This window comes from Hippocampus zosterae, chromosome 14, assembly GCF_025434085.1.
Source record: "Hippocampus zosterae strain Florida chromosome 14, ASM2543408v3, whole genome shotgun sequence".
In the NCBI taxonomy this organism is placed as follows: Eukaryota; Metazoa; Chordata; class Actinopteri; order Syngnathiformes; family Syngnathidae; genus Hippocampus; species Hippocampus zosterae.
In genome coordinates this window covers 3,460,300-3,486,865 of record NC_067464.1, presented here as the reverse complement: position 1 = coordinate 3,486,865, position 26,566 = coordinate 3,460,300, and the positions used below count along the sequence as shown (strand labels likewise).

At 43.8% G+C, this 26,566-nt stretch overlaps 4 protein-coding genes across 13 annotated transcripts in view; 3 read left to right on the top strand and 1 right to left on the bottom strand.

Annotated features, from left to right (window-relative positions):
- Positions 1–7,858, top strand: part of map4k5 (mitogen-activated protein kinase kinase kinase kinase 5) — a 31,063-nt gene extending 23,205 nt beyond the window's left edge. For all 8 annotated transcript variants that reach the window (XM_052086029.1, XM_052086031.1, XM_052086032.1 and 5 more), the window contains 9 exons: positions 853–967; positions 1,324–1,382; positions 2,112–2,215; positions 2,293–2,470; positions 3,235–3,303; positions 3,389–3,481; positions 3,836–3,906; positions 6,063–6,118; positions 7,073–7,858. In XM_052086029.1, coding sequence (XP_051941989.1) covers positions 853–967; positions 1,324–1,382; positions 2,112–2,215; positions 2,293–2,470; positions 3,235–3,303; positions 3,389–3,481; positions 3,836–3,906; positions 6,063–6,118; positions 7,073–7,160 — 833 coding nt within the window. In that variant the 3' untranslated portion in view covers positions 7,161–7,858. The remainder of the gene's footprint in view (positions 1–852; positions 968–1,323; positions 1,383–2,111; positions 2,216–2,292; positions 2,471–3,234; positions 3,304–3,388; positions 3,482–3,835; positions 3,907–6,062; positions 6,119–7,072) is intronic.
- Positions 7,859–8,003: 145 nt separating this feature from the next.
- Positions 8,004–16,544, top strand: cdkl1 (cyclin-dependent kinase-like 1 (CDC2-related kinase)). Of its 2 annotated transcripts, none has more exons than XM_052086046.1 (10): positions 8,004–9,164; positions 9,690–9,858; positions 10,612–10,733; positions 12,414–12,486; positions 12,636–12,726; positions 13,258–13,458; positions 13,940–14,022; positions 14,110–14,166; positions 14,372–14,551; positions 14,697–16,544. In XM_052086046.1, exons 2-10 carry the CDS (start codon positions 9,691–9,693, stop codon positions 14,796–14,798), a joined length of 1,077 nt encoding a protein of 358 aa, XP_051942006.1. In that variant the 5' UTR covers positions 8,004–9,164; position 9,690; the 3' UTR covers positions 14,799–16,544. The 2 variants fall into 2 exon arrangements, with proteins under 2 accessions (XP_051942006.1, XP_051942005.1); XM_052086045.1 differs by having other exon boundaries at positions 9,626–9,858.
- dmac2l (distal membrane arm assembly component 2 like) lies at positions 16,402–18,838 on the bottom strand. Of its 2 annotated transcripts, XM_052086062.1 has the most exons (6): positions 18,708–18,838; positions 18,522–18,616; positions 17,895–18,103; positions 17,379–17,550; positions 17,036–17,169; positions 16,402–16,653 (listed from the first exon to the last, which is right to left on the bottom strand). In XM_052086062.1, exons 2-5 carry the CDS (start codon positions 18,614–18,616, stop codon positions 17,055–17,057), a joined length of 591 nt encoding a protein of 196 aa, XP_051942022.1. In that variant the 5' UTR covers positions 18,708–18,838; the 3' UTR covers positions 16,402–16,653; positions 17,036–17,054. The 2 variants fall into 2 exon arrangements, with proteins under 2 accessions (XP_051942022.1, XP_051942021.1); XM_052086061.1 differs by lacking the exon at positions 16,402–16,653 and having other exon boundaries at positions 17,030–17,169; positions 18,708–18,837.
- Positions 18,839–18,921: 83 nt separating this feature from the next.
- On the top strand, positions 18,922–25,921 carry l2hgdh (L-2-hydroxyglutarate dehydrogenase). The gene is made up of 10 exons (XM_052086047.1): positions 18,922–19,071; positions 20,211–20,326; positions 21,310–21,461; positions 21,860–21,991; positions 22,415–22,577; positions 22,657–22,691; positions 23,201–23,368; positions 23,785–23,942; positions 24,952–25,083; positions 25,154–25,921. The coding sequence occupies exons 1-10, from the start codon at positions 18,986–18,988 to the stop codon at positions 25,347–25,349; spliced, it is 1,338 nt and encodes a 445-aa protein (XP_051942007.1). The 5' UTR covers positions 18,922–18,985; the 3' UTR covers positions 25,350–25,921.
- The last annotated feature ends 645 nt before the right edge of the window (positions 25,922–26,566 follow it).

Genomic DNA, 26,566 nt, shown 5'->3' with positions numbered 1-26,566 from the left:
TCTCTCTTAAGTAGACCCACAAAAAAGTCTCAACGAGCCCTGCCCGAAGAGCACAGGAAGTAAGGCATTTTGATTAGATGCAGACATTTTGTACCTGTTAGCTACTGCTAGCATAAAAAGAAAAAAAGCAATCCCCTGAACACCAGGAAATTTGGTAGGCGTGTCAATCATGAGAATGCCCACAAAAAAAAGGAACAATATTTGTCCGATTGTGACCTAGTTTTAATTGAAGCATGCATACGACATAGATGGCTGATACTCAATTGTTAGAAATGTCGGTTTGTCACTGTCTAGGTGGACCTTAATTGGAAAAGATTGATGACTCGCAGTAGTCGTTCTCGAGTAGAGACACAAAAAAAAAGTCTAAAGAAGCCATACGCCCGAAAATACAGGTGATAAGCCTGTCAATTTCGTCTGAAGAGGTCACTTGAGCTCATTGTGGCGTTTTTATCTGGTTGCGACTCAACTTGAAGCATGCAGACGAGCCGGACCAAATGTCTCGAAAGGTTTTAATGCTGCAACTGTCAAGAGATTTAATTGTCAATGAAGTTACGACATACTGCTTATAATGTGTGACCAAAATGTCACATTGTGGTGTGGTTTATGGGGCGACAAACCGCGAAGGCTTAACTTCTGCTCTCTTCTCGTTTCTGTCCTTCGAACACTGTCCACCCTCCTCCCACCTGGCTTCACTTGACACTCTACTAACCGACTTCATCAGAAGGTAACGCGCTTCACACCATTGTCACACTTTTAGCGCCGCTCACGTATAACCTCGCTGAAATGTCCATGCTGCCGCTGCTGATCAAGCAAACGTGTATGATGCCACGGTGACGGTGGGTTGTCCCGCAGGGAAAAACTTCCAGCTGTATTCCCACAACCTCATTGGGCTCTTTGAGCAGCTGAAGAAACCCGGTTTGGCCGCCCAGCTCCAGACGCACCGCTTCCCGGACAAGATTCTACCGAGGTGACGGCGGTGCAATGATGTTTGCATAATCATGTGTACCCTCTACCAAAGAAAATGCAGTCGCAGATTCCGCAACTGTTCTATTTAAAGGTTAAGGCAAGGTTGGATGATGGAGACAGTTTGAGCCTGACGCAGGCAAATTGTCTTGTTTTCTTGCCACTTGGCAGTCAGCTTTTTCAGAGTTACACTGCAAAATAGTCGGCGTCTTATTGTGTATGCGCTCCTTTGCCGTCTGCAGCCTGTGTGAAAAATGTGCCCGCTCGCACTGAAGTGGAAGCTTTGTCCGGCTCCGCCCGATTCACAACGTCATGGTCTCTTTTCAGCAGGGCTGACAGAGAGCTATTTTGTCCCCTCAGGAGGTTCGCCTTGACGACCAAGATCCCCGACACAAAGGGTTGTCACAAGTGCTGCATCGGTGAGTCCCCCCTTTTGCACTATTTGGCCTTTTATTTGTCCATCTTGTCCAAATGTACCCAGGCAGCCTGTGGGTATCAAAAGTACTTTTGCAGACACATTTATTGAGGACTTTAAAACAGCCGCCACAGTATATACAAAGTCTGCTGAACCTGGAGCTAAAATAAGTCCTAGTCATGAAGAGTACAAAGCCCAAAAACAAGTCTGAGTGAAAGGCCAAAGACTAAAAACAAATCTTAAGACACATTTTAAAAATGGGCAGCGTTTAGCTTGGAGTTCTTTGCAAAGAGAGGAACCGGCAACCGAAAAGGCTCAATCCCCGCTGAGCCTTTGCTTCGCGTCTGGCCCACGATGCGTAAGAGTGACGGAGCTCAGCGAGGTATGCTAGGGTGAGACCATTCAAAAAATACAATTAAATTAATATGGAATCTTAAAAAGAACTCTAAAATGCACAGGGAGGCAGTGAAGGGATGCCAGAGTCAGAGCTAAGTGCTCCCTCTTTGAAGTAGCAAGCAGCAGCATTATGGAGCAACTGGAGACACTTGACGGAGGATTGGCTGACTCCAAAATCAAGTGCATTACAGAAATCCGGGCCAAGATGTGACAAAGGCATGAATTACTGTTTCAAAGCTGATGAGAAAGTAGAGGCTTTACTTTTAGCCAGCTAGCTAAGATAAAAGAAGCTGGATTTAGCAACAGTACCACAACATGAAGTATTTTTATTTTACAGTGAGGAACCCATACACAGGCCACAAGTATCTATGTGGAGCGCTGCAGTCCGGCATTGTCCTCCTGCAGTGGTATGAGCCCATGCAGAGGTTTATGCTCATCAAGGTGAGGTTCGCGTCATGTCAAACCATCTGCGCGCCCCATCACCTCCGACACACGTTTCCTATGTCCCCCCCCGGCAGCACTTTGACTTCCCACTTCCCAGCCCGCTGAAAGTGTTCGAGATGCTGGTGGTGCCCGAGCAGGAGTACCCGCTGCTGTGCGTGGCCATCAGCCAGGGCGCCGAGCCCGGCCAGGTGGTGCGCTTCGAGACCATTAACCTCAACTCCTGCTCTTCCTGGTTCACCGAGATGGGAACCAGTAAGTCCTTCGTACCGCGCTTGTGCTTAGGGATGAAACCGGGACTGTTGTTTACTTTATTTTGGCCATCACAATTTCGGGGTCTTTTGAGTTTTGAAAATATTGTCAGTGTGAAATGTTATTCCAATGATTGGACTATGGAAAAAATTGCCCCCAATCTCCTTTTCTATGTAACAATTGCCCCCAATCTCTTTTTCTGATGTTTAAAAAAAAAATCTCTTTACATTCTTTGTCTTTTTTTCGGTTGAACATATCGTTGCTATGCTCTCAGCCTTAGAGCTTTTGGTGTGAAGCTGTGATTTATTCATTTAGTATTGTAATCACTTTTTCTATGTCAGATGTGACATGAAATTCATTCATTCATTCATTCATCTTCCGAGCCGCTTGATCCTCACTAGGGTCGCGGGGGGTGCTGGAGCCTATCCCAGCTGTCTCCGGGCAGTAGGCGGGGGACACCCTGAACCGGTTGCCAGCCAATCGCAGGGCACACAGAGACGAACAACTATTCGCACTCACACTCACACCTAGGGACAATTTAGAGTGTTCAATCAGCCTGCCACGCATGTTTTTTGGAATGTGGGAGGAAACCGGAGCACCCGGAGAAAACCCACGCAGGCCCGGGGAGAACATGCAAACTCCACACCGGGAGGCCGGAGCTGGAATCGAACCCGGTACCTCTGCACTGTGAAGCCCACGTGCTAACCACTGGACTACCGGGCCGCCCTGATATGAAATTGTGATTATGAAATCATCTCTCCCCGCAGATAATCAGCAGGTGGATGCCATCCATGTTACCCAGCTGGAGAGAGACACTGTGTTGGTGTGTTTGGACCGTAAGTGTCATTTGTCATGTTTCAAGTGTCACTTTGTCATCAATGCATCAGAAGTCTCAAATTGGATCAATTGGATTCCACACAGAAAATTTGAAGATTGTTAACCTTCAAGGCAAGTTGAAGTCCAACAAGAAGCTGGCATCCGAGCTCAGTTTTGACTTTGGCATCGGATCTGTTGGTAAGATTTTGTCGCTTCATTTTTTTTTTTTTTTTTAAGGAGTGTCCACGTGAAGTGACGTTCACTACGCATGTACATACATTCTAACCTACTTTTAAAACATGAGACTGGACATAAGATGGGGGGGGGGGGGGGGGGGAAGTGTCCAGGAATTGGGTAGCTGCGCTGCCATTAATTGTTCTTTACATACAACTTTTATTTGAACCGGTTTAACATTTACGATTGTCGGAGAGGAAAAAATACCATTCTTTCAGTGACATTTAATAATAGATGATGATCATAATAGAGGAGAAAACGCTCAAATGTTGTCTGATTGTTGGCCCGGTGTTTGAGTCTCCGCTTTTGTTCCTGCAGTTTGCCTGCAGGACAGCGTTCTGGCCTTCTGGAAGCACGGCATGCAGGGCAAGAGCTTCAAATCGAATGAGGTAAAAACACTCTCAGCTGACCTTTTCATGTTTTTTTAATTTATTTTTTGAGAGCCCAAAAAGTTCAGTTCCAAGTGGTGGGAAAACTGAAAGCAAATTAAGGTACTGTAATGGCTTTGCATGTGGGGGGGGGGGAGCCTCAGTCAATCCTGTTGCGGAGCAGTCAAAAACAAACTCCAAAATTAAGACACTTTCTAGCGACTGCTGTCGGCCACAATCGACTTGCTGTCACTCAGTCGACCACGCCCCTTAAAGGGACACATTCAACACACACACACACATACTACATGACATGTTTGCCGCATTTCGATCGTAGCTTATTAAAAAAAATGGAAGTCAGTGATAATGGCAGCTCCGAGGCCCCTCCTATAGTTAGAAAACACAACTCAAGATGAAAAAAGTGATTAAAAAAAAACACTGAATCCCTACTAGAGCTGTCACAAGAGAATTATTTTAAAATCGATTAACCTAACGACTCTTCCATCGAGTAATTTCCTAACCCTGCTCGTCCTTTTGTTTGCGGAACTGCTTCCACTCACAAATCCACTTTTTCACCTTTGAAATGAAAATGCCGTGTATCTGAAAGAAAGATCGTGTCATGCGGCTAGTTGTGCGTCTTGTGGATCGTCTTCCGGATGCTTCCACATCGCGCGCAGGTGATCCCGGGTGCGACGGGTGACTTTGTGTGCGCGGCAGGTAATGAACCCGATCATTACTCGGTCCCGCTCACACAAAAGTTCAAGAGATCGCAGCCAGGCGAAGTATTTCATTTTGACGGAAAGCGATACCGCCCGTGGCTTTGCGGCCATCTGGATTATTCTTTTTTTTTTTTCTCTCTCTTAAATGTCAGCAGTCATGCAAAATTGATCATCATAAACGCACCAGTAAGCGGCTTTGAATAATTCAGCTTTTTGTGCGGGTACGATTCCTTCACGGACGAGCGGCTCTTCGATGGCCGTTTGTTCCCTTCGGGCGCCTCCGTCAACACCCGAGACCCAGATCACATCTCCCTCCTCGTCCGAGCCAAGCGCTTAACACCTCGCAGGTGTCGCCCACTCATCCCCCGTCTGCTTCGCCTCGACCGAGCGGCTATCATGTCAACACTTTTTGTACACGCACAGTGGCGGCGTCATGGTGCGTTTTGCACATACGGGAACGTTCCATGGACACACAACAGCTACGACCTCCCCCAAGGCACACTTATACTTGACAGATGTATTTTGCTCAAATTTAGATTATAATTCTCATACACCTATGGTCACGAGCTATGGGTCGTGACCGAAAGAACGAGATCCCGGATACAAGCGGCCGAAATGTGTTTTCTCCGCAGGGTGTCCGGGCTCTCCCTTAGAGATAAGGTGAGAAGCTCGGTCATCCGGGAGGGGCTCAGAGTCGAGCCGCTTCTCCTCCACATCGAGAGGATCCAGATGAGGTGGCTTGGGCATCTGATTCGGATGCCTCTTGAACGCCTCCCTGGTGAGGTGTTCCGGGCATGTCCCACCGGGAGGAGACCCCGAGGAAGACCCAGGACACGCTGGAGAGACTATGTCACCCAGCTGGCCTGGGAACGTCTCGGGATCCCCCGGGGAGAGCTGGAAGAAGTAGCTAGGGAGAGGGAAGTCTGGGCTTCCCTGCTAAAGCTGTTGCCCCCGCGACCCGGCCCCGGATAAGCGGTAGAAGATGGATGGATGGATGGATGGATTCTCATACAAAATGTTGTCACATTTTTAAATTGTGAATTTTTTGCCTGAATTTGATTTTTAAAAAAAAAAAAAACCTTCACTGCGAACAGTTTTGCGATTTAATATAAGATTTTTTGTTTCTTGGAAGGTCCTCTTACCATGTATATTTTTTAACAAACAAAAATTAATCTGGAGTACAATAATCTCAGATTTATTTTGTAGAAATGTTTTGACCGTAGAGGTTAAGTTTAGGCAAATTAACCATGAATTAGCGTGAAAGACAGTTGATGCACTTCAGTTAGCATTGCTAACTTATTTTATTCATTGTACAGGATATTTTTAAAAGAATCGCACAATGAGTCAATTTTCGGGATTTTATCGCGTGCAATACGGGAATCGCCCCCAAAAACATCCTTTTCGATTGGGCCTTTTTAAGAGGTATTAAATGTAACGCTCTCATGCGTTGATTCACAGGTAACGCAGGAGATCTGTGACCCGAGCAGAGTTTTCCGCCTCCTCGGATCTGACAGGTGAGGACCGCTCGCCCCGTGCCAGCTACCTCTTGAGCGTGCCTTCGCGCCTGCTATGTAATTTCATCTTGGAGGAGTGGGCTGTAGTTTCCCAGCTCACCTTTATACCATACGAGGGTGCGCCCTATGATATCTCCACGCTGACCGAACGCACGAAAAGGTCACCCGGCAGTGACGCGTGCTTTCAGCAGGGCAGGAGTAGTGAGTTAGAGACGGTAAACTTTCCCACCCTTTCTTTCAGTTAGTCCCTTTCACGCAGATGTACCGTACCGTCCCCTAAGTCAATGATATCTCAGAAGGCGGACAATTGCCAGGTTGCGTTGGTCCCGCCATCCCGTCTCGCTGCTTTTCACACAGAACAGCGACATGGGGGGTGAAAAGTTTGGGGCGGGGCGGTCCTTCGGAAGAAGGAATGAATGAAGAAACTTTGTTTCCCTCCCCCGGTAGTCCAGTGGTTAGCACGTCAGCTTCACAGTGCAGAGGTACCGGGTTCGATTCCAGCTCCGGCCTCCCTGTGAGGAGTTTGCATGTTCTCCCCGGGCCTGCGTGGGTTTTCTCCGGGTGCTCCGGTTTCCTCCCACATTCCAAAAACATGCGTGGCAGGCTGATTGAACACTCTAAATTGTCCCCAGGTGTGAGTGTGAGTGCGAATGGTTGTTTGTTTCTGTGTGCCCTGCGATTGGCTGGCAACCGATTCAGGGTGTCCCCCCGCCTACTGCCCGGAGACAGCTGGGATAGGCTCCAGCACCCCCTGCGACCCTAGTGAGGATCAAGCGGCTCGGAAGATGAATGAATGAATGAATGTTTCCCTCCCCCTCAACTTGCCCATCGACTTTAAACTGGCGACTTTTACAAGCAGTTCTTTATGTTCTTGGGACCAAGTTCCTTGATAGTGTCTCTTTTCCACTCTTGCGTTCTTAACCGTGCACCCCCCCCCCTCCCTTTTCCGTTCAGGGTGGTGGTTCTGGAGAGCCGACCCACGGACAACCCAACGGCGCTGAGCAACCTCTATATCCTGGCGGGTCACGAGAACAGTTACTGATCCATCGAGCGTGTTTATTTTTTTTAAATCTTTTTTTTGGGGGGGGGGCGTCATGGGATGTTGTTTCCATTGAGCTGACCACAGCTCAGCTCGTTGGACTCACAAGGAGCCTGTGAGGAACGTGCATCACAGCAGAAGGTTACAAATATGATTTTTTTTTTTTTAATCCTCTACATTTTACATCCACTTATTTGGAGGTCTTATAAGTGCCATTACAAGCTGGTGAGTATCTTTTTGGGAGACTTTTAGCGCCCACAGGCTTGGAGCTTCTGCCATCCAACTCGAGCAGAGCAGCACAACCACCTGAGCCACTTGCGCTTTAATTTAAGCAATATTTATTAGCATTATTAATATTAACCTCGGGTATCTCGGACTACCTAATAACCGGCAGCCTTCTGAGTAGCTTTTGGGTTCTACTTGCGTTGTAACATAGTCATATCCAACCTTTTTAAATTTTGAATATAATGTACAATTGTGTAATCTTCCCTCTGCTTTTACTCTTTTATAGACTTTTAATTTCTTATTTGCACCGTGTAAGCACTTTTGTACATTTTTCCTTTTTTTTTTTTTTTTTAAATGTAATTTAAGATGACAACATGAGGGACGACGCGCTTCTGTCAACATCTTTGCATTCCCTTTGCAAAATGTTTTCACCTATGCTGTTTTTTTAAATTAAAAGAAAAAGCTGTTGCTGACAATGTGTGTGCATATATGCGATGGATGTTGAAACCTGTCACCGGAAAAAGTGTGCATAATTGAACCCATGGCCCGGCCAAAGCTATTATAGTTAGTGAAAATTCTTGAAATAACAAACTAATAATAATAATAATAATAAAATAACTTTTTGGGTTACGAAATTAAAATAAGAAAACGGCGCAAACTACATTTACATTGATCAAACTACAACGAACTGCAGTTATAGTAAAAATGGCATTCCAATCTTAAAAAATATATGACAATTGTAGGTGTTTGTGCTCTTTTTTTTAAATAAAGTAATCACCATCATCATGCTTTTTTTCTGCATGTGTCTCGAGCGTTGATGAGGCAGACATGTGGGTATTTGTTTCCGTTAATTCCCCCGTTTAGGGAGCCACTCTTCTGCCGACGCCCCCACCCGAGCATCGCTAATTGGTCTCGGTGTGACGTGACCTTTTGCACTAAGCACAAATCATCCTCCTCCAAACAGGAAGGCCCCGCTACCAAGACATCAAAGGTACAACCTCGTCATTTATTTTTATTTGTTGTCTTGTCTCTTAACTGCTTTTAAATGTTTAAGTTGTTCCAGCTTTTATGCGGACGAATCCACCGAGTTATTTTCTTTCTTTTTCGCCGCCCCGGCTGTTGTTATGGCGACTGGTTGGTCGACCAGGAAGCTGTGTCAAGTCGGACGTGTTATGGGCGGTGTGTCACACCTTCAAAATAAGAGATATGCTTGTCTACCGCACGTAGGCGTAAGTTTACGTGACTCAATGTGCCCTCGGTCCCCTGGACAGTCAAATTTGACACATAATAAATGTGTGGGATTTAAATCTCACTCTTGGTGACATTAGTACTATAACATCTTTGCTAACAACAACAAAACTAATGCATCTATCTAGTCATCAGTGTCACTTTAGTACCGTGGTAGTACTGTCATACTCCTTAGTCACCTTCATTTGAAACACGGTTAAAAAAACATCTATTTGTCGGTCACTTTAGTATTCAAACATAGTGAAAGCACATAGTCTCCTTTACATTCATCGTCATTTGACACATTGTAAAGAATCGCACTGTAGTTGTGTCAATTGATGCATTGTATGTGTAATAGCAGTGCGATTTATTGTGAAGGTTTAGGTGGATTGGGCACTTGTGCGCGGTTGCGTGCATGTGTGATGTTAGGGAGTTTTTTGGGAGGGTTTTTCTCTCCACACATCACATCTGAGCCTCGGAGAGGAGGAAGCCTCTTGAGGTTCTCTCCAACAAAACATCTCAGGAGATTTTTATTTTTCTTCAGCACCCCCAAAAGTAAGTGATGTGTTTTGTTGTTGTTTGTTTTTTTTTTTGTTCTTAGCTTTATGAAATAAATTATTTTTGTTGGTGTTTTCTTGAAATTGTTGTTTTTTTGTTGATGTTGTTTTACCAGCGCTACTGTGCCTTGATGAAGGAACGTGTTTTAGTTTGACAGTACTATTGTCTTTTATGCAACCTGACGTTTACACTTTTTTGCTTTTTTTCTCTCTTGCACTTGACATATTTTTTTTAAATTACTACTGTAACCTTGTCTGGAAAAACAATACAACTTGTTTTCCTTGTGTTACAAGCCCCTGACTTTCGGCTTCACTTGATTTTTTTTTGGTAAAATTATTTTACCAAAAAAAAATCCACAGTTAAGAGACATTATCATATTCCAACTTTGTTTCATAATATGACCCATCTCTATTTATAGTGTAGATCTCCCTAATGAATTTTCTTCCTCTGTGTCATAGGGAATTTGGGGGTTTTCTTTTTTTTTTTTTTTTTTTTTTGTTTCGCGGATGCTTTGCATCAAAGGATGGACAAGTACGAGAAGATGGGAAAGATCGGCGAGGGTTCGTACGGCGTGGTCTTCAAATGTCGCAACAGAGACTCGGGGCAGATCGTGGCCATCAAGAAGTTTGTGGAATCGGAGGACGACCCCACCATCAGGAAGATCGCGCTCAGGGAAATCAGGATGCTCAAGGTCGACACATGCATCATTCTATTTTATTTTAGAATTGACTTTTGGCATCGTATTTTACACGCACGACTTCGCTAGGTACAAGCAAAAATGTGAAGATGCTATAAATGCATGTAACGAATGAAGTGCAAGGAAGAGATTTTTTTTTTAAGGCTTAAATATTAATATTGAAATATATAAAATGAACGTGCAATTGTTTTAGTCATGATCGGTATGCTAAAAAATACTTAATAAATAAGTCAAATGAAAAAAAATCTCTATGATGACAACCATGAAAACCATTTCTCATTAAATCATCCTAAAAATTTGGGAGTGGTCACCAATATGGTGTCCATCTTTTCAAATTGCTACTTCATTAGTAAATCAATCAATCAATCATCAATTGATATGTTTTTTTTTTTCAAAATACATTCCTTTGCAAGGAATTGCGATTTGAAATCACAATTGAGCTCTCCAATTTTGGAAGCGTGCCCGCCGCCTCGTACCGAGTCCAAGTGTCAGCCGCTCTGCTTAATTAGTCAAGCGGTGGCGGGTGGGAGTGGCAGCCCATAAATATAGCGGGACCCTGCTCGGGTAAAAGGGGGGGTGTCTTAGGGAGAGTCGGGGCTGTTGCCGGGGGCAACGTCAGCTTTATGGGCGCCTATTAACACTTTGGACTTAGTGGTAGGAAGGTGGACGTCCAGTACTCTCACTCACTGCACTTATATACTGTATATGTGTGTGTGTGTGTGTGTGTGTGTGTGTGTGTGTGTGCAGCAACTGAAACACAGCAACCTGGTGAATCTGATCGAGGTGTTTCGCCGCAAGAGGAAGCTTCACTTGGTCTTCGAATACTGTGACCACACGGTGCTCCATGAGCTGGACCGACATCCCCAAGGGTCAGCATCACACACACACACACACACACACACACACACACACACACACACACACACACACACACACACCACATCCTCAGCTGCCGAGCGCCACGGCGTTGCGGCGCTGTGTACATTGGATTATCTCCCCTTGACATACTGTATGCGCCCAGCTTTGTGTTGGCCGTCTCCTAGGGAAGCAAGACGCGCCCCGCCGGGAATGTTTGCGGCAATGCTCCGTGCCGGCGGGGCGCCGTCAGCCGCCTTTACGGGAAGGGCGGACCTTGTTACGAATCGCAAGTCACGTGGTGGCCGTTTCCCGTGGCGACGCTGAAAAGACGGCGGCCTGCGAGGCAACGCGGCTTTGTGCGGAGCGCGGCAGTAAAAATCCATATTATTTGGTCAATGTAAAAGCATCTCGGTGTATCGCAGTTGTCCTTTGTGACTGCGTGCAGGATATTTTATATTTCTGTAGCACATCGGGTTTTCATGTGTTATAAGAATGTAATAATAAGAATGTGTTATTATGTAACATTTCTAAAGTCAGAGTGAGGTTCAGCACCAGGTGCAATTTTTATCTGAAACGTCCTAGCTGTGAATTACAATGCATTGTAAAATACCTACTGCGCAACTATAAGTCAAACCTAAAATAATTTTTAAAAAAAAGAATATCCATCCATCCATTTTCCGAACCGCTTAATCCTCACTAGGGCTACCGGTAGTCCAGTGGTTAGCACGTCGGCTTCACAGTGCAGAGGTACCGGGTTCGATTCCAGCTCCGGCCTCCCTGTGTGGAGTTTGCATGTTCTCCCCGGGCCTGCGTGGGTTTTCTCCGGGTGCTCCGGTTTCCTCCCACATTCCAAAAACATGCGTGGCAGGCTGATTGTGGTTAGCACGTCGGCTTCACAGTGCAGAGGTACCGGGTTCGATTCCAGCTCTGGCCTCCCTGTGTGGAGTTTGCATGTTCTCCCCGGGCCTGCGTGGGTTTTCTCCGGGTGCTCCGGTTTCCTCCCACATTCCAAAAACATGCGTGGCAGGCTGATTGTGGTTAGCACGTCGGCTTCACAGTGCAGAGGTACCGGGTTCGATTCCAGCTCCGGCCTCCCTGTGTAGAGCTTGCATGTTCTCCCCGGGCCTGCGTGGGTTTTCTCCGGGTGCTCCGGTTTCCTCCCACATTCCAAAAAACATGCATGGCAGGCTGATTGGAGGCTTTAAAATTGTCCCTAGGTGTGAATGTGAGCGTGGATGGTTGTTCGTCTCTGTGTGCCCTGCGATTGGCTGGCAACCGATTCAGGGTGTCCCCCGCCTACTGCACGAAAACGGCTGGGATAGGCTCCAGCACCCCCTGCGAAAAAAGAATATGAAATTGAAAAAAACTGATTATCTTGAGAGAAAAAAAACGGTAGGACACTTTTGAAATCAGCATCAAAAATACATTTACACACCCAAAGTTATCTCTTAGTAAAATTTGCTGTTGTCCGATGTCCCGAAAAGATTTGAGTTGTAGATGTTACAGACCACATTTTTCCACATTTAGTTTTCAAATGATTCATCTTGACCTATTTTTTTTTCTTTTTTTTGGAAATATCACAAAAATCTTGCATTTGAACGGGTGGGTGGTGGGGGTGTTGACATCTTATATCGACTCTTGAAGAGGACATTGCTGAAAACGGTTGTTGTTGTTGTTGTTGTTGAGTGCAGCGTTCCTGAGCATTTGGCGAAGAGCATCACGTGGCAGACGCTGCAGGCCGTCAACTTTTGCCACAAGCACAACGTAAGCTGAGTGAGCGCGCTTTCACGCGTCTTTGTTTCTCTTCTTTTTAACAAGCATTCCTTCTCCCCCACCTCGGCACAAACATGCCGCCCGCTGACCACCGGGTCTTTTTTTTTTTTTTTAACCGTGCGCTTTCCTACCCCGGCCAGTGTATCCACAGAGACGTGAAGCCCGAAAACATTCTCATCACCAAACAGCGCATCATCAAACTGTGCGACTTCGGCTTCGCCAGGATTCTCAGTGAGCAATTGAAATCAATCTAATAATGTCTTAAAATATTGATTATGATGTTATTATTGAGTATTGTACACATAATAGTTTTGTAAGTTATTCGTTAAAAAAAAAAAAAAGAATGAATTTGGGCGGCCCGGTAGTCCAGTGGTTAGCACGTCGGCTTCACAGTGCAGAGGTACCGGGTTCGATTCCAGCTCCGGCCTCCCTGTGTGGAGTTTGCATGTTCTCCCCGGGCCTGCGTGGGTTTTCTCCGGGTGCTCCGGTTTCCTCCCACATTCCAAAAACATGCATAGCAGGCTGATTGAACACTCTAAATTGTCCCTAGGTGTGAGTGTGAGCGTCGATGGTTGTTCGTCTCTGTGTGCCCTGTGATTGGCTGGCAACCAATTCAGGGTGTCCCCCGCCTGCTGCCCGAAGACAGCTGGGATAGGCTCCAGCACCTCCCGCGACCCTAGTGAGGATCAAGCGGCTCGGAAGATGAATGAATGAATGAATTTTGCGTTGATTGTTGCTGTGTTGCTTTTGCCGTGCACGTAGCGGGGCCGTGCGACTCGTACACGGACTACGTGGCCACCCGCTGGTACCGTGCCCCCGAACTGCTGGTGGGGGACACGCAGTACGGCCCCCCCGTGGATGTGTGGGCCGTCGGCTGCGTCTTCGCCGAGCTCCTCTCCGGCATTCCGCTGTGGCCCGGCAAGTCCGACATGGACCAGCTCTACCTGATCCGCAAGACCCTCGGTCAGCTTTGCTAAAACAACACTTTTACCCCCCCCCCCAAAAAAAAAAGATAAATGTATAAATAAATATAATTTCCTGTAGTCTTTCTTACGCATTGATTTTCATTTATGGATTTTGGTTAGTTTTAAATTGTTTTTACAGTGTTTTTTTTTTCTTTCTTTCCGCCCCCCCCCAGATCACTAATTTTAAAACATTGGTTAAATTAAATTAAAATAAAATACAAATATTACAGAATTTTATATATATATATATATATATATATAAAACTTATATATATTAAATTAAATTATATATATATATATATACAATTATATATATATATATATATATATATATATATATATATATATATATATATGAATATTGCTTTAAATATTCAATATTCAACAATCATTCCTGAATTTTTAATTAAATCAAATTGAAACAATGAATGGTATCTTTCTTTTTTTTTTTTTGTCTCTGTGTGAATAATATGTTGCAGGAGATCTGATCTGTCGCCATCAGCAGGTTTTCAGCACCAATCACTTCTTCCACGGCCTGTCCATCCCGGAACCTCAACAAATGGTCCGAGCCACATGACAACTCCTCCCATTGGACAAGTTTCAACACATATTCTCTCCCCTTTGTCCCCCCCCCTCCCTAACCCATTAGGAACCTCTGGAGCTGAAATATCCAAACCTCTCCCACCAAACACTCAGTCTCATGAAGGTAATGGCAACATGATATATCTTAATAATAACAATATACTTTTTTTTCAGTTCACTTCTTGTCTTATCTAATTTTCTATGGATACATTTTTGCGTCCTATTTTCCAATTTTATGAATGAATATTGAATAAACGTCGCCATGTGTTTTTTTTTGCTTTTATTCCTTCAAGTCAACTAAACGCACTTTGCGTCAATGTTGTCGTCAGGCTTGTCTTCGTATGAACCCGAGCGAGCGTCTTGCTTGCGAGCAGCTGCTGCAGCATCCTTACTTTGACAGCATGAGACACAAAAGCCTCCCCAACGCTAAACAGGTCAACATCAACGCGGGGCACGATCGCCATGGGAACAGGAGGACCCGCCTGCCGCGCAAACACCTGCCCGCCGGGGTGAGTCACTCTCTTTACGAAAAAAAACAAAAGGAGATCTTGCTAGTTTACAATATATTTTTCAGCGAGGCAAAATTCACAATATTACTTTTGGTTTAGCTTCATTTTATCGTATGTTGATTCTCTTCTGGCGTGCGGTTGTCAGTATTTGCCTCAGCTGACGGGCAGCAGCATCTTCCCTGCTCCGGACACCAAGAAGTACTTTCACAACCTCAACAAGTTCAACTACCACCTGCCCAACATCTAGAAACACGTCAACTCGTGCCTTAATAAGACTCAGGAAGTGAAACTGGAGCTAAGCAACTGACATTTGTCGGTATCTTTTCCTCTTATTATTTTCACGCGTTAGCTAGCTAGTTTACGGAGGACAAGGATCAGCGCGTGACGTCACGCTCCGCTCGTCAACGACATGGAAGATTTTGCCAAATCTTCTGCACTGCAAGTCAAGTAGGATGCCATTTTTTTTTTCTTGACTCTCTCAATTTTATTTATTGAAATCAGCACAACGATTGTAATAAATAAGTCGAGACGATCCCACATTGGTGCTAAGGACGTCCGCAGCCGTCTTCGGTGTGGAAATGCCAAATTAATTGTCCAATTTTCATGCCCCAATTAAAGTTTCCTTCACGTTGCGTTAGCTACGGATCTAATGTTGCAGTACCACCAGGAACCTGTGGCGGAGGGCTGAAATCGTCAACCTAAATTAGTGCTGCCTTGAGATACGAGTTCGATGTGTTTCGCGACCACGCTCGGAACACAAAAGATTAACATTAACAACAACATTAATTTTCTTTATAAACACTTGCGTTGACACAATTAAATAGAACCCAACCCAAAAGAATGAAACCGTTTTTGTCACACTGCTTTCCTACCTGGGGGCAGTGTCAACAGTACAGCACTAATACCTGTCATTCTACGCAGGGGATAAAGAAAGTATGACTAAGTATGTTATAGGGCCTGTCTCTTGCTCTTTAGCCTTGGCATTAAGCTAGCAGACAGATAGGCTGACCTACATGGTTGTTTAAAAACACAAGCTGTACTATATTTTTGTTTTGCAGAAAACCTCAACTGGGAATGGCAACAAACGGCTAAGTCTCATTTTTTTTCAAGAATTGAGCCGCTTATTGTGAATTGAGTTGAGCCTCTAACAACGTACCATGCTCGCTTCGCAAGTCAAAGCAAAAAAACAAAACAATAAAACATCGGCCCTCATCTCCAAAAACGTTGAGATACTCATGTCTCAAGGCAGCAAAATACTGTTGTTCTCAAACCTTATGACTTTGTAAATCTCTGTATCGTTTTGCAGTTTGAACATTATAATCATCCCAAATTAGAAAAGGTGTATTTCAATTATTCAATTCAAATGTATTGCGAATACAAGGTGACTAAAATGGTACTTAAATTAAAGTTTAAAAATCAAAGGTTTGAAGCGAACAGAAAAGTGCGGATACTGTAAATACAACTGAACTGAACTTGGGCAGCCATTCTTTTGCCTACCACCAGAGGGAGCCCATGTACCACACTTTGAGTCTCAATGGCCCAAGAGCATAATTGCCAAAGGCAATTTTAAAACTCCTGTCACAATTCGGGCCCTACCGACATGGAGCTTTTGACATTTATGCCGATTCTGATTTGTGGCAGAGTAAAATTTCGATAATTGAATAATCATCAGATTATGTAAAAATACAAATACTTTATAAAAACTGTTTTTGGTCAATGAAGATATTGAGTTTGATATATTTTTTTTACTTTTAAATATTTTTTTGCCTTTTTTTGGGGGGGGGGTTTAAATGTCATTATCTTTGTCTTAGTTGTTATGTGTTAAGTTGTTAAAAACAAACAAACATGCATGGACTTGGATTTTGATTTATTCATCCTGATAAACAGAAATGCTAACTGGCTGAACACATGTCAAGAAAAACCCGCTGGCCAAAAAAAACACACAAAAAAAAAAAAACAAGCTGCAGACCCAAAATGACCACCTGGAAGCAAACGGGCATTCACGTTTGGGAAGAAGCACAAACGAGCCTCTCTTTGGCATAAAGCTAACAGGACTAATGTTGCCGATAAATAAATTGGTGTCAACAATAAAGTGCTTTGTTCATTCATTCATTCATTCATCTTCCGAGCCGCTTGATCCTCACTAGGGTCGCGGGGGGTGCTGGAGCCTATCCCAGCTGTCTTCGGGCAGTAGGCGGGGGACACCCTGAATCGGTTGCCAGCCAACCGCAGGGCACACAGAAACGAACAACCATTCGCACTCACACTCACACCTAGGGACAATTTAGAGTGTTCAATCAGCCTGCCACGCATGTTTTTGGAATGTGGGAGGAAACCGGAGCACCCGGAGAAAACCCACGCAGGCCCGGGGAGAACATGCAAACTCCACACAGGGAGGCCGGAGCTGGAATCGAACCCGGTACCTCTGCACTGTGAAGCCAACGTGCTAACCACTGGACTACCGGGCCGCCCAAGTGCTTTGTTGTTGTTTGTTTATTTTTTTTTAGTTCAGGTCCACATGAACATCAAGACGCGGGAGTGCAGTCTTTAAACGTTCCACCGTGCTCTGTTTGTCTTTGACACCAGGCAGGTCGCTGAGGAACAGGTACTCCAGATTTCTGCATTGGGGGGGCAAAACAAAACATACAAAAGTCTCTTCAAAGCTGTTTTCCATCCTAAAAACTTCAGAAACTATCGCACTCAATTTGTACAATAATGCCTTACTTAAAACAACAAATGCCTATTTTTGAAAAATGTACTTAAAACAAAAAAAATTGTTTTAATCTATATATAAAATACATTTAAAACGACAAAAAAAGAGACCAGCCTGAGTTTGTGCAGCGCGACGAGGCCCTGGTCAGTGACGTTCCCGCACGACACCACCTCCATGATGAAGACGCTGCGCTGCAGGTTCTCCAGCGAGCTGAGCCGCTCCAAGCACACATCCTCGATGTAGATGCACTTACGGAGTTTCACCTCCTCCACGTGCTGCAAACCCTCTGCACAAATGACACGTAATGACGTCATGGACGGAGGTGGCGCCACCTTCCCCTCTCCCGTAAATATCGCACTTTGCCTCCCGCCGGTCTTGGCTAATCACTGACATAGAACATTATATCAATTCGATTTTCAAGCAAAAATTAGCTGCCAATCGAGCAGCTAATTTTTTTTAAACAGCGGAAACGTTAAGGGGAAAACTTCTACAAGTTGAAATGTATGTGTAGTGGTAAAACAGGCAATATTTTTTTTATGGTCTCAATATCGTGGATTTACACTTTCAGGGGGTGGGCCTGTAATGTATCCCCATGATAAATGGGAGTTCATGTAGGCACGTTTCTCAAACCAAGATGGTCGAAGCCCCGGTACATGATGCAGGAGTCGGTGGCATCAATGGCCTGGATCTTGAAGCGCCCCAGCGGCCCGGTGGGTAGTGCATTGTAGTCCCCGTGCCAGCGATCCAAACCCAGGAAGCGCACCTTGGCGCCACACCTCAGCAACCACTCGGACGCCGCCCGGTCGGGACCCACGGCCTTGATGCGCTCGTGGTCCACCCTGGAAACAGCAACCAAGTTCAGTCGGTAAAAGAAAAATGAGTCTTTGTCTCTGGATGCTTCAGAATTATGCCAAATTTACAGCAATGTGTTTTGTTGTAATTATATTGTATTATGAATAACAGAGTATGCATAACAAATGCTAATCCAAATTCCTATAATATGGATATCATCAAATTGGGAGATTGAATGGCTTTGTGGATGACAATGTCAAATTTGTAATACAGTATAAACTGAAAAATATTTCAACTAGGAATTAAAAAATTCAGGAACTGTACTTTTCAAAAATGTAAAATATTTATATGTATATAATAATTTCCATTATATCACCATCAAAATCTTTGTAATATACTGCTGTAGATAAATAAGAAAACAGACACCTATTGACCAGAATACATGATTGATATAAATAAACGTACTTGTTGAAAACAGCATTGAGCCAGCCCCAGAAATGTCTCCGGCTCGTGTCTTTTTGCTTCAGAGCAGACTGCGCCACCTTCACAAGCAGCTTCATCTGCAATATTAATTTAATACATCTTGAAAGTTCATAATACAAATGTATGCGGGCAGATTTATCCCAATAATTTGAACGTTTTGTGACCTACCCTTTCAGCTCAGCGGGTTTATTTACATGTCAGACGCCGCCATTTTAATAAAGCATAACGTCACCAAAGACGGACCTTCCCATTGGCTGCCTGGTCGAGGAGGAACTCTCGCGGGATTGAACGCGGGTTTTGGGTTTCATGGAGGAAGTTAGCGGGGATCGATGACCCGAGAAGGGAAGAGGAGGAGGAAAGTGCCAAGAGAAGGCGGAACGATCGCTGGAAACACTTTTAGCTTTGTCCTTTTCTTTTTCTATGCAATACTCTGACGAGAAGTTGCCATGTTACGGATCGTGGGCACCAGTGCACCTTTAAAGGCTGCTAGTGCCAAATTGCGACATGACACCTGCACAAGACACTTGCACAGGTAAGAGGGCAGAAAAAAATCATAAATTTTCCCACTTTTCTGGTTTCTTACTTTGCTTTTTGAGAAACTATGGTCAACTTGTTTGCACTGTCAGGCATTTTGCAACAGGACTAACAAGCAACTGAAGGATAAAGTAATTCTTTGATATGTTTTTGTTTTCCTATTGAGTGAAAGTACTTTAAAAGAACGAGCGCATGCATGTTTTTCACATTAGTTGAGTGTGGCTGAAGACCCTTGGGGCAGGGCGGTTATGTAATAGCCCCCTGACTCCCGCGCTGTACGGCCGACCCCGTTATTCGCGGCAGATAGGGACGAGGCCGGGCCGCAAATTGTGAAAATCCGCGTATATTTGTCGCCTATTGAAATGCATTCGAAGCAAAAACAAACATTTAACTCCCAAATCTCCGGAAAAAAATAATGATCAATTTAAACACGCACAAAAAAGAATCACAGCAGCAAATCAAAACCATAAACCACTAAAACAAATTATAAAAAAAAAGAATTATCTCAACAAAAAGTTGTTTGTGTGTGTGTGTGTGTGTTTTCCACTTAAGGGCCACCATAGTCGAATGTACTTTGCTCCATATTAACGTGGACCTGTGGCATGAAATGAGAGTTCATGTGCATTTAAGCCAATAATGAAAATGTATGAATTATTTATGAGTTATTAAATGTAATGCAAAATAAAATGTTTTAACTAGTCAGAAAAATATTACAAAATTACTCTACCCCTTCGAAATCCTCTTAATCTGTATACGTTCACTGTCGAGGTTTATTTAAAAACGGTAATTGAATGGTCTGCACTTCCGCTTCACAGTGCAGAGGTACCGGGTTCGATTCCAGCTCCGACCTCCCTGTGTGGAGTTTGCATGTTCTCCCCGTGTCTGTGTGGGTTTTCTGTTGTGTTTTACACTGCCGGACTAAAACCGGACACATTTGACGCAAGCAGTTTACGTGAAGGTTAAATGTGCATCGGATTGCACGATGTTGCCCTGCTGTCTGTTTCAAAGGTCATGCTTGTTGTGGAGGACAGCAGGACGTTGAACCACTTTGTCAACATGCGGGCCTCCATATGTGCCGGGACAGTTCTTAAACGTATGTCATTGTGATTGTGACTGATCAACGTGTGGTGTCTTTAGTACGTGCGATGTTGCCGTGGTGGGCGCCGGCATCGTGGGCCTGGCCACCGCCCGGGAGCTCATCCTGCGACACCCCACCCTCACCTTCACCCTGTTGGAGAAAGAGAAAGAACTCTGTGAGGGGAAAAACTACATTTTTTTTCATCCTTTGTATATATGTACAAAGGCATTTTAATTTGTAGTTCTTTTTTGGGGGGCTGGAGGGAGTGGTGCTGGGGCTTGACACACAACATAATGGAGATTTTTGTTGCTGTCAAAATGTATATCAATTCAATGAAATATATCCAAATGTATTCATTGATAAAGTAACTAATTTTAACATTGTGGCCAATTTTAAAATTCAAAGCTTGAAATTAAAAAAAAGTGGGAATTCATTCGTTTTGGAATGTGAATTTATTCTGAGATTTTATTCAATTATCAGCATCCAATAAAAATAATTTCGGTGATTAGAGTGCAATTTAAATGTGAATGAATTAATTGGTGAATTTTGTTCTCATGCTAAAATTTAATAAAAAATGTAATCAATTAGAGTGATCATTTCCAACAACATTTGTGCATTTAGGGAGCTATTTTTTGCCCAAATAAAATCTAAAAAGTCAAATATGTAATTTAGATGAGATTACATTAATTTAGATTTTTTTGTTGTTGTTATTGAATAGTCTAAACTAAATGCAAGTACATTTAACAATTTATTAAGGTAGGAATTGCTGAATTATAGGACACATATTCACTTGGTAAAACTAAATGTAACTCAATAAATAATGAGAAATAATCCATGTAAAAGTGAAACATATTTTATATTATGTATTTATTTGTCATTTCCCAACTTTTTATTGCTTTTTAAACATTTTTATTTCTAATTATTAATTAGTTAATTTGTTAATTAACTAATTAACTTAATTAGTTAATTAAGCTAAGTTGTTAAATTATAAATTAATTAATTAGCTAATTAATAATTAATTTGTTTATTAGTTAATTAGTTGGTTAATTAGTAGATTAATTAACTAATTAACTTAATTAGTTAATTAATTTGTTCATTACTTTACGCCTCTATCTTCTTCTTGGTGTTTGTTTGTTTGTTTGTTTTTTCCACCTTCAGCGATGCACCAGAGCGGCCACAACAGCGGCGTGATCCACAGTGGCATTTACTACACGCCCGGCTCGCTCAAAGCTCGCCTGTGCGTGCGAGGGGCGGCGCTGGCCTACGAATACTGCGACAAGAAACAACTTCCATACAAGAAGTGTGGCAAGGTCGAGTCAACTTAAGTAACCTCCAAGCTGCTACTTTGTCCAAATTTTTACACCCAGTACCACTGAAAAAATACTTTGCTCTCCAAGTAGCCACCATCACATCCATCCACCTATCCATCCATTCTCAGGCAAAAATCGGCTGGTTATTTTTTTATTTTTTTTTTGGAATGTATTTTTAAAGCAAATGCATTAAAACATAAGAAAAAAAACATCTTCCAATTTTTTCCAATTTTTCTCTCTGTTGTAAAATTAAGCAAATACAAAAGCAAAAAAAAAAAAAAGCAAATGTTCAGTCTGTAATTCCTATTTATTGGTGTGTTTAAAAAAAGGGCCCAACAAAAAAGTGATGATATTCATGATGTATTTTTATTACTATCAGTGCTCGTGTATTGTTGCAGCTCATCGTGGCATTGGATCAGGAGGAAATCCCTCGCCTCAAAGCCTTATACGAGCGGGGGCTGAAGAACAACGTGCCGGGCCTCAGCATCGTGGACGCCAAAGGAATTCGAGAGCGAGAGCCATACTGCAGGGTGAGTGTATCAAATATAAAATCTAATCATATAAAATATATTTCACTTTTACATGGATTATTTCTCATTATTTATTAAGTTGATGATTTTTTATTATTTTTTTTAAGCAATGTTTTCTTATGTTGATGGTTGCCCAACGGAGGCGTTTTGTCTTTACTTAACAGCTTCAGCCAAGTGTTTACTTGCTTTCAGTTAACTGTTGCTTCAGTGAGGTGTTATTTGCACAAAACAGGTCGAATGAGATGTTCGTCTCTCGTAAATTGATCGTCGCTCGAATGAGTTGTTACCTCCGTGCTGGAGACAATTTGTTTTGAGTTCATGGTAGCATGTTGAGTTGCTAATTTAAGAGGAGAAGCTGTTTTGGTCTTTGTCTGTAGTCAGTGATGAATTGGCTTGACGAAGAAGTGAAACTCTCTCCATCAGGGCGTCATGGCGTTGGACTCCCCAAACACGGGCATCGTGGACTGGCGGCAGGTGGCGCTGCAGTACGGAAAAGACTTTGAGGAGGCCGGCGGCAAGGTGGTCACGCGGTTCGAAGTCAGTGACATCTCCATGGCCGCCGAGAGCCCCGCAGGGGGCGCTGAAGGTAAGAAGTAGTAGAAGAAGAAGAAGAAGAAGAAGCGTATACACGTATACTGATGATGTCATCATGTCATCTTTTCCAGGACTCAAATATCCAATCGCCATCAAGGACAAGAAGGTGCGCTTCATCTCTTTCCACGTTTTATACGCTTTGTAAGTCCAGGAGTCGTTACCATTTGAGCAGCTGCTCGGTAAACACAAACGCTACATCAACACATAACAATGCTCGCAGGCATCATTCTTGATCCTCTGCAAAGAACGACTAATATCAGTGACGTACTGAGAAGCCAAGAGAGGAACTTTGGGTCCAGTACAGCATATCCACATGACGGCGCTCATACCAGAATGATGAATGTGCATTTAAAATGTCACAAAAACGTTTTTTTAAAAATCTATTTAATTGTAATTATGGCACACGGCCACACCGAGAAAGGAAATAGTTTACTTTTTTTGTAATTTTTTTTGACTGTTCACAGCTCTTTGTTTTTTTTTCTCCCAACATTCAGTCTTTTATTTTGAAATAATTTGCAAAAAACTTCCCAAAAAATTTTGTGGATGAAAATCAATGTTTGAAATGAGACGACGGTGAATACTTTCCGGATGCGCTCTTCGCCCACCCCCCCGCAGGGCAACGAGCTACGCTGCCGCTACGTGCTCACCTGCGGGGGGCTCTACTCGGACCGCCTGTCGCAGATTTCCGGGTGCAGCCGGGAGCCTCGCATCGTCCCCTTCCGAGGGGATTATCTGGTCCTCAAGCCGGACAAGCACTATCTGGTCAAAGGCAACATCTATCCCGTAAGTCATAATCTTACCCTCCCCCTCCCCTCCCACCCAATGTTACGTAATACCTCGTTTAATGGCCACATGTTTTTCATCATCGGTCAGATTCTTCCCCCCTCACTTGGCCCCTAAAAAAAAAAGCATCTTTTCTTTATCGCCTCTTACTGGCAGGATGAATTTGGGGGAATTGTTTTATCAGGTTGTGTGTTTAAAATTTCCAAGCAGGACATCTGTAAGTAATTTCATTTTGGATGGAGGGGTGGGGGGGGGGGGGGGGGTTCACGCAGAAGCTTTTTGACCATTACGTCGCATGCTAGGGGATACTCGGGATAAATATAAATGAATCGTAGATATTCGCAGATTTCTGCAGGCAACAAATGTACATTTCGGCGAAAATCGATTTCACTGTTGGCACTTTGCCGTTTTCCAAGGTGCCCGACCCTCGCTTCCCCTTCCTGGGGGTCCACTTCACACCGCGCATGGACGGCAGCATCTGGCTGGGACCCAACGCCGTGCTGGCCTTCAAGAGGGAAGGCTACAAGATCTACGACTTCAATCTGAGAGACCTGGCTGACGCGCTGTCGTTCAGGTCAGTCCCGTGGAAGATCCAGGACAAAATCTCTAGCAAACAAACCAACAAACAAAAAAACATGTTCATGTGTCTTTAAGATTTCTACAATACATTCATTCATTCATTCATCTTCCGAGCCGCTTGATCCTCACTAGGGTCGTGGGGGGTGCTGGAGCCCATCCCAGCCGTCTCCGGGCAGTAGGCGGGGGACACCCTGAATCGGTTGCCAGCCAATCGCAGGGCACACAGAGACGAACAACCATTCGCACTCACATTCACACCTAGGGACAATTTAGAGCGTTCAATCAGCCTGCCACGCATGTTTTTGGAATGTGGGAGGAAACCGGAGCACCCGGAGAAAACCCACGCAGGCCCGGGGAGAACATGCAAACTCCACACAGGGAGGCCGGAGCTGGGATCGAACCCGGTACCTCTGCACTGTGAAGCCGACGTGCTAACCACTGGACTACCGGGCCGCCTTCTACAATACATCTTTATTTTATTTTATTTTATTTTATTTTATTTTATTTTTTAATATAGCGCTTTCACAACAGCTACAGCTGTAAAAAAGCGCTTTACAGAACACTTAACATCAAATAATATAACACAAGCCAGAACATAAGACACGGATAGTCATAAAACTACTTTTCCCGTAGTTTGAAGCAGTTCTAGATGAAAGAGGAGAGAATCCAACTGTCCTTTCGCCAGTGGATCAGTGACATCAACGCTCCAAATGTGCACGCGTCTGCTACAAGTTAAGTTTGAAAGTAGAACAAGAAGCTGTCGCGTCCATTGACGGAAAAAAAACAGATCGGTTCACTTCTCGTGTCCCCATGTAAATCCGCATCAATTCCAAGCGGCGACTCTCTGTTCCAAATGTGTAACTTTCTCTTCATCCTCGACTCCACAAGCCATCCGTCCAGACGCACCAACGCAGACATTCCAACAGCGCCGACATCTCCGCTAAACAAAAGAGGGGCTGTGAAAAATTCTGCCCATTAGCTTCACGTGTACTTTGCTGTGTCAGAGGCCTTCAGAAGCTGGTGTTGAAGAACATCTCGTACGGCATCGGCGAGATGTACCGAGGCATCTTCATCGGGGCGCAGGTCAAGATCCTGCAGAAGTACATCCCCGAATTGTCCCGCGGTGACGTGCTCAGGTAAAGAACGAAGAACGGACGCCAATCTCATTTTGCGGCGCTTCCGTCCTTATTTGCGTTTGGGGCGCAGGGGTCCGGCCGGCGTGCGAGCGCAGGCGCTGGACCGCGACGGCAACCTGGTGGACGACTTTGTGTTCGACGGCGGCGTGGGCGACCTGGGCAGCCGCGTGCTGCACGTCCGCAACGCTCCTTCGCCCGCCGCCACGTCCTCGCTCGCCATCGCAGAAATGGTCGCCGATGAGGTGGAGAGCCGCTTTGCGCTCTAATCGCGTCAGGCTAACCAGGATGTCGCCACAAGCAAACGTCCATACACACCCATGGACAGTCGAGATTCAACGCGACAGATAATGCACTTTACCCGTTAAAGAAGTGGCTCACGAGTAATAACTCAACCAATTGCAGAAGAAGAAGGATGTTATCGTCTCTGTGCCAAAGTGAAGTAAAACATCAAAAACGCACACACTGTACAGAATGTGATTTATTTGGAGTGAAAAGCAGCATTTTTACGTGAGAGGTGGATTTTCAGGGCAGTTTTTTGTTTGTTGAAATACTCAAGCATTACATTTTGGAAATGGCGGGTGAGGGGGGGGTAAATTTGTATATATATCTCGAGAGAGAAAGACTGTATGTTGTCAATCTACAGTTACTTACTTTTAATTCTTCTCTACATAACTTGCTGCCAAGTGTCACGCGACTGCAGCGTGACAACGTGCCACTCAGGAGGTCGACGTATGTCCTATTTACGTCCGCTCAATTAATCACATCTATTTGTATTCATTTGTTTTGACAAATGACGGTTTTTATACAATAAAGACAAAGTATTTTTAAATGGCAAAAACCCCTGTGGTATTTTTTTTTCATATATTTTTTTTTTTGTGTGGGCCAATGATAGTGTGCTTGTATGGGCATAGAGTTGTGCAGTGTATGAAGTGAACAGTTATCAGATTTTCATTTTAGTAGCACCTTGTTTGTCCGTTAGGGGGCGTGCGAGCACTAACGGCTTAAATGGCTACTAATTAAAGGTACATTTGTACAAATTAGTTTTAAAGGCATTGCAGTAACGTGTGTGTGTGTGTGTGTGTGTGTGTGTAAACGGACATAAATAAGTATAAGTAATAAATTGTGAGTGCTCAATAAATGTAGGAACTATAGTCCAAAACTATCGCTTAACACAGGCCATCTGTGGAATATAAATACATTTTATACATTTGTTCATTTTTTAATGTATGGAAATGTTTTTTTTAATGTAGAGTATGTTTAGGCATTTTAATACTTTGTTTTGGTTTGTGTGTGCATGCGTATTTGTGTTTTACTTTTTCGGCGGTTTCGTAATTTTCAACTCGATATCAGAGTTATTGCATTTATTGGGGATGGAATGAAAAAAAATCGAATATTTTAACAATATCGCATTTTTAAATAAAAGTCTTTGTTATGTAACGTCGCTATAAGTGAAAGTTACATTTTTAATAAAGTGAAAGTTCCA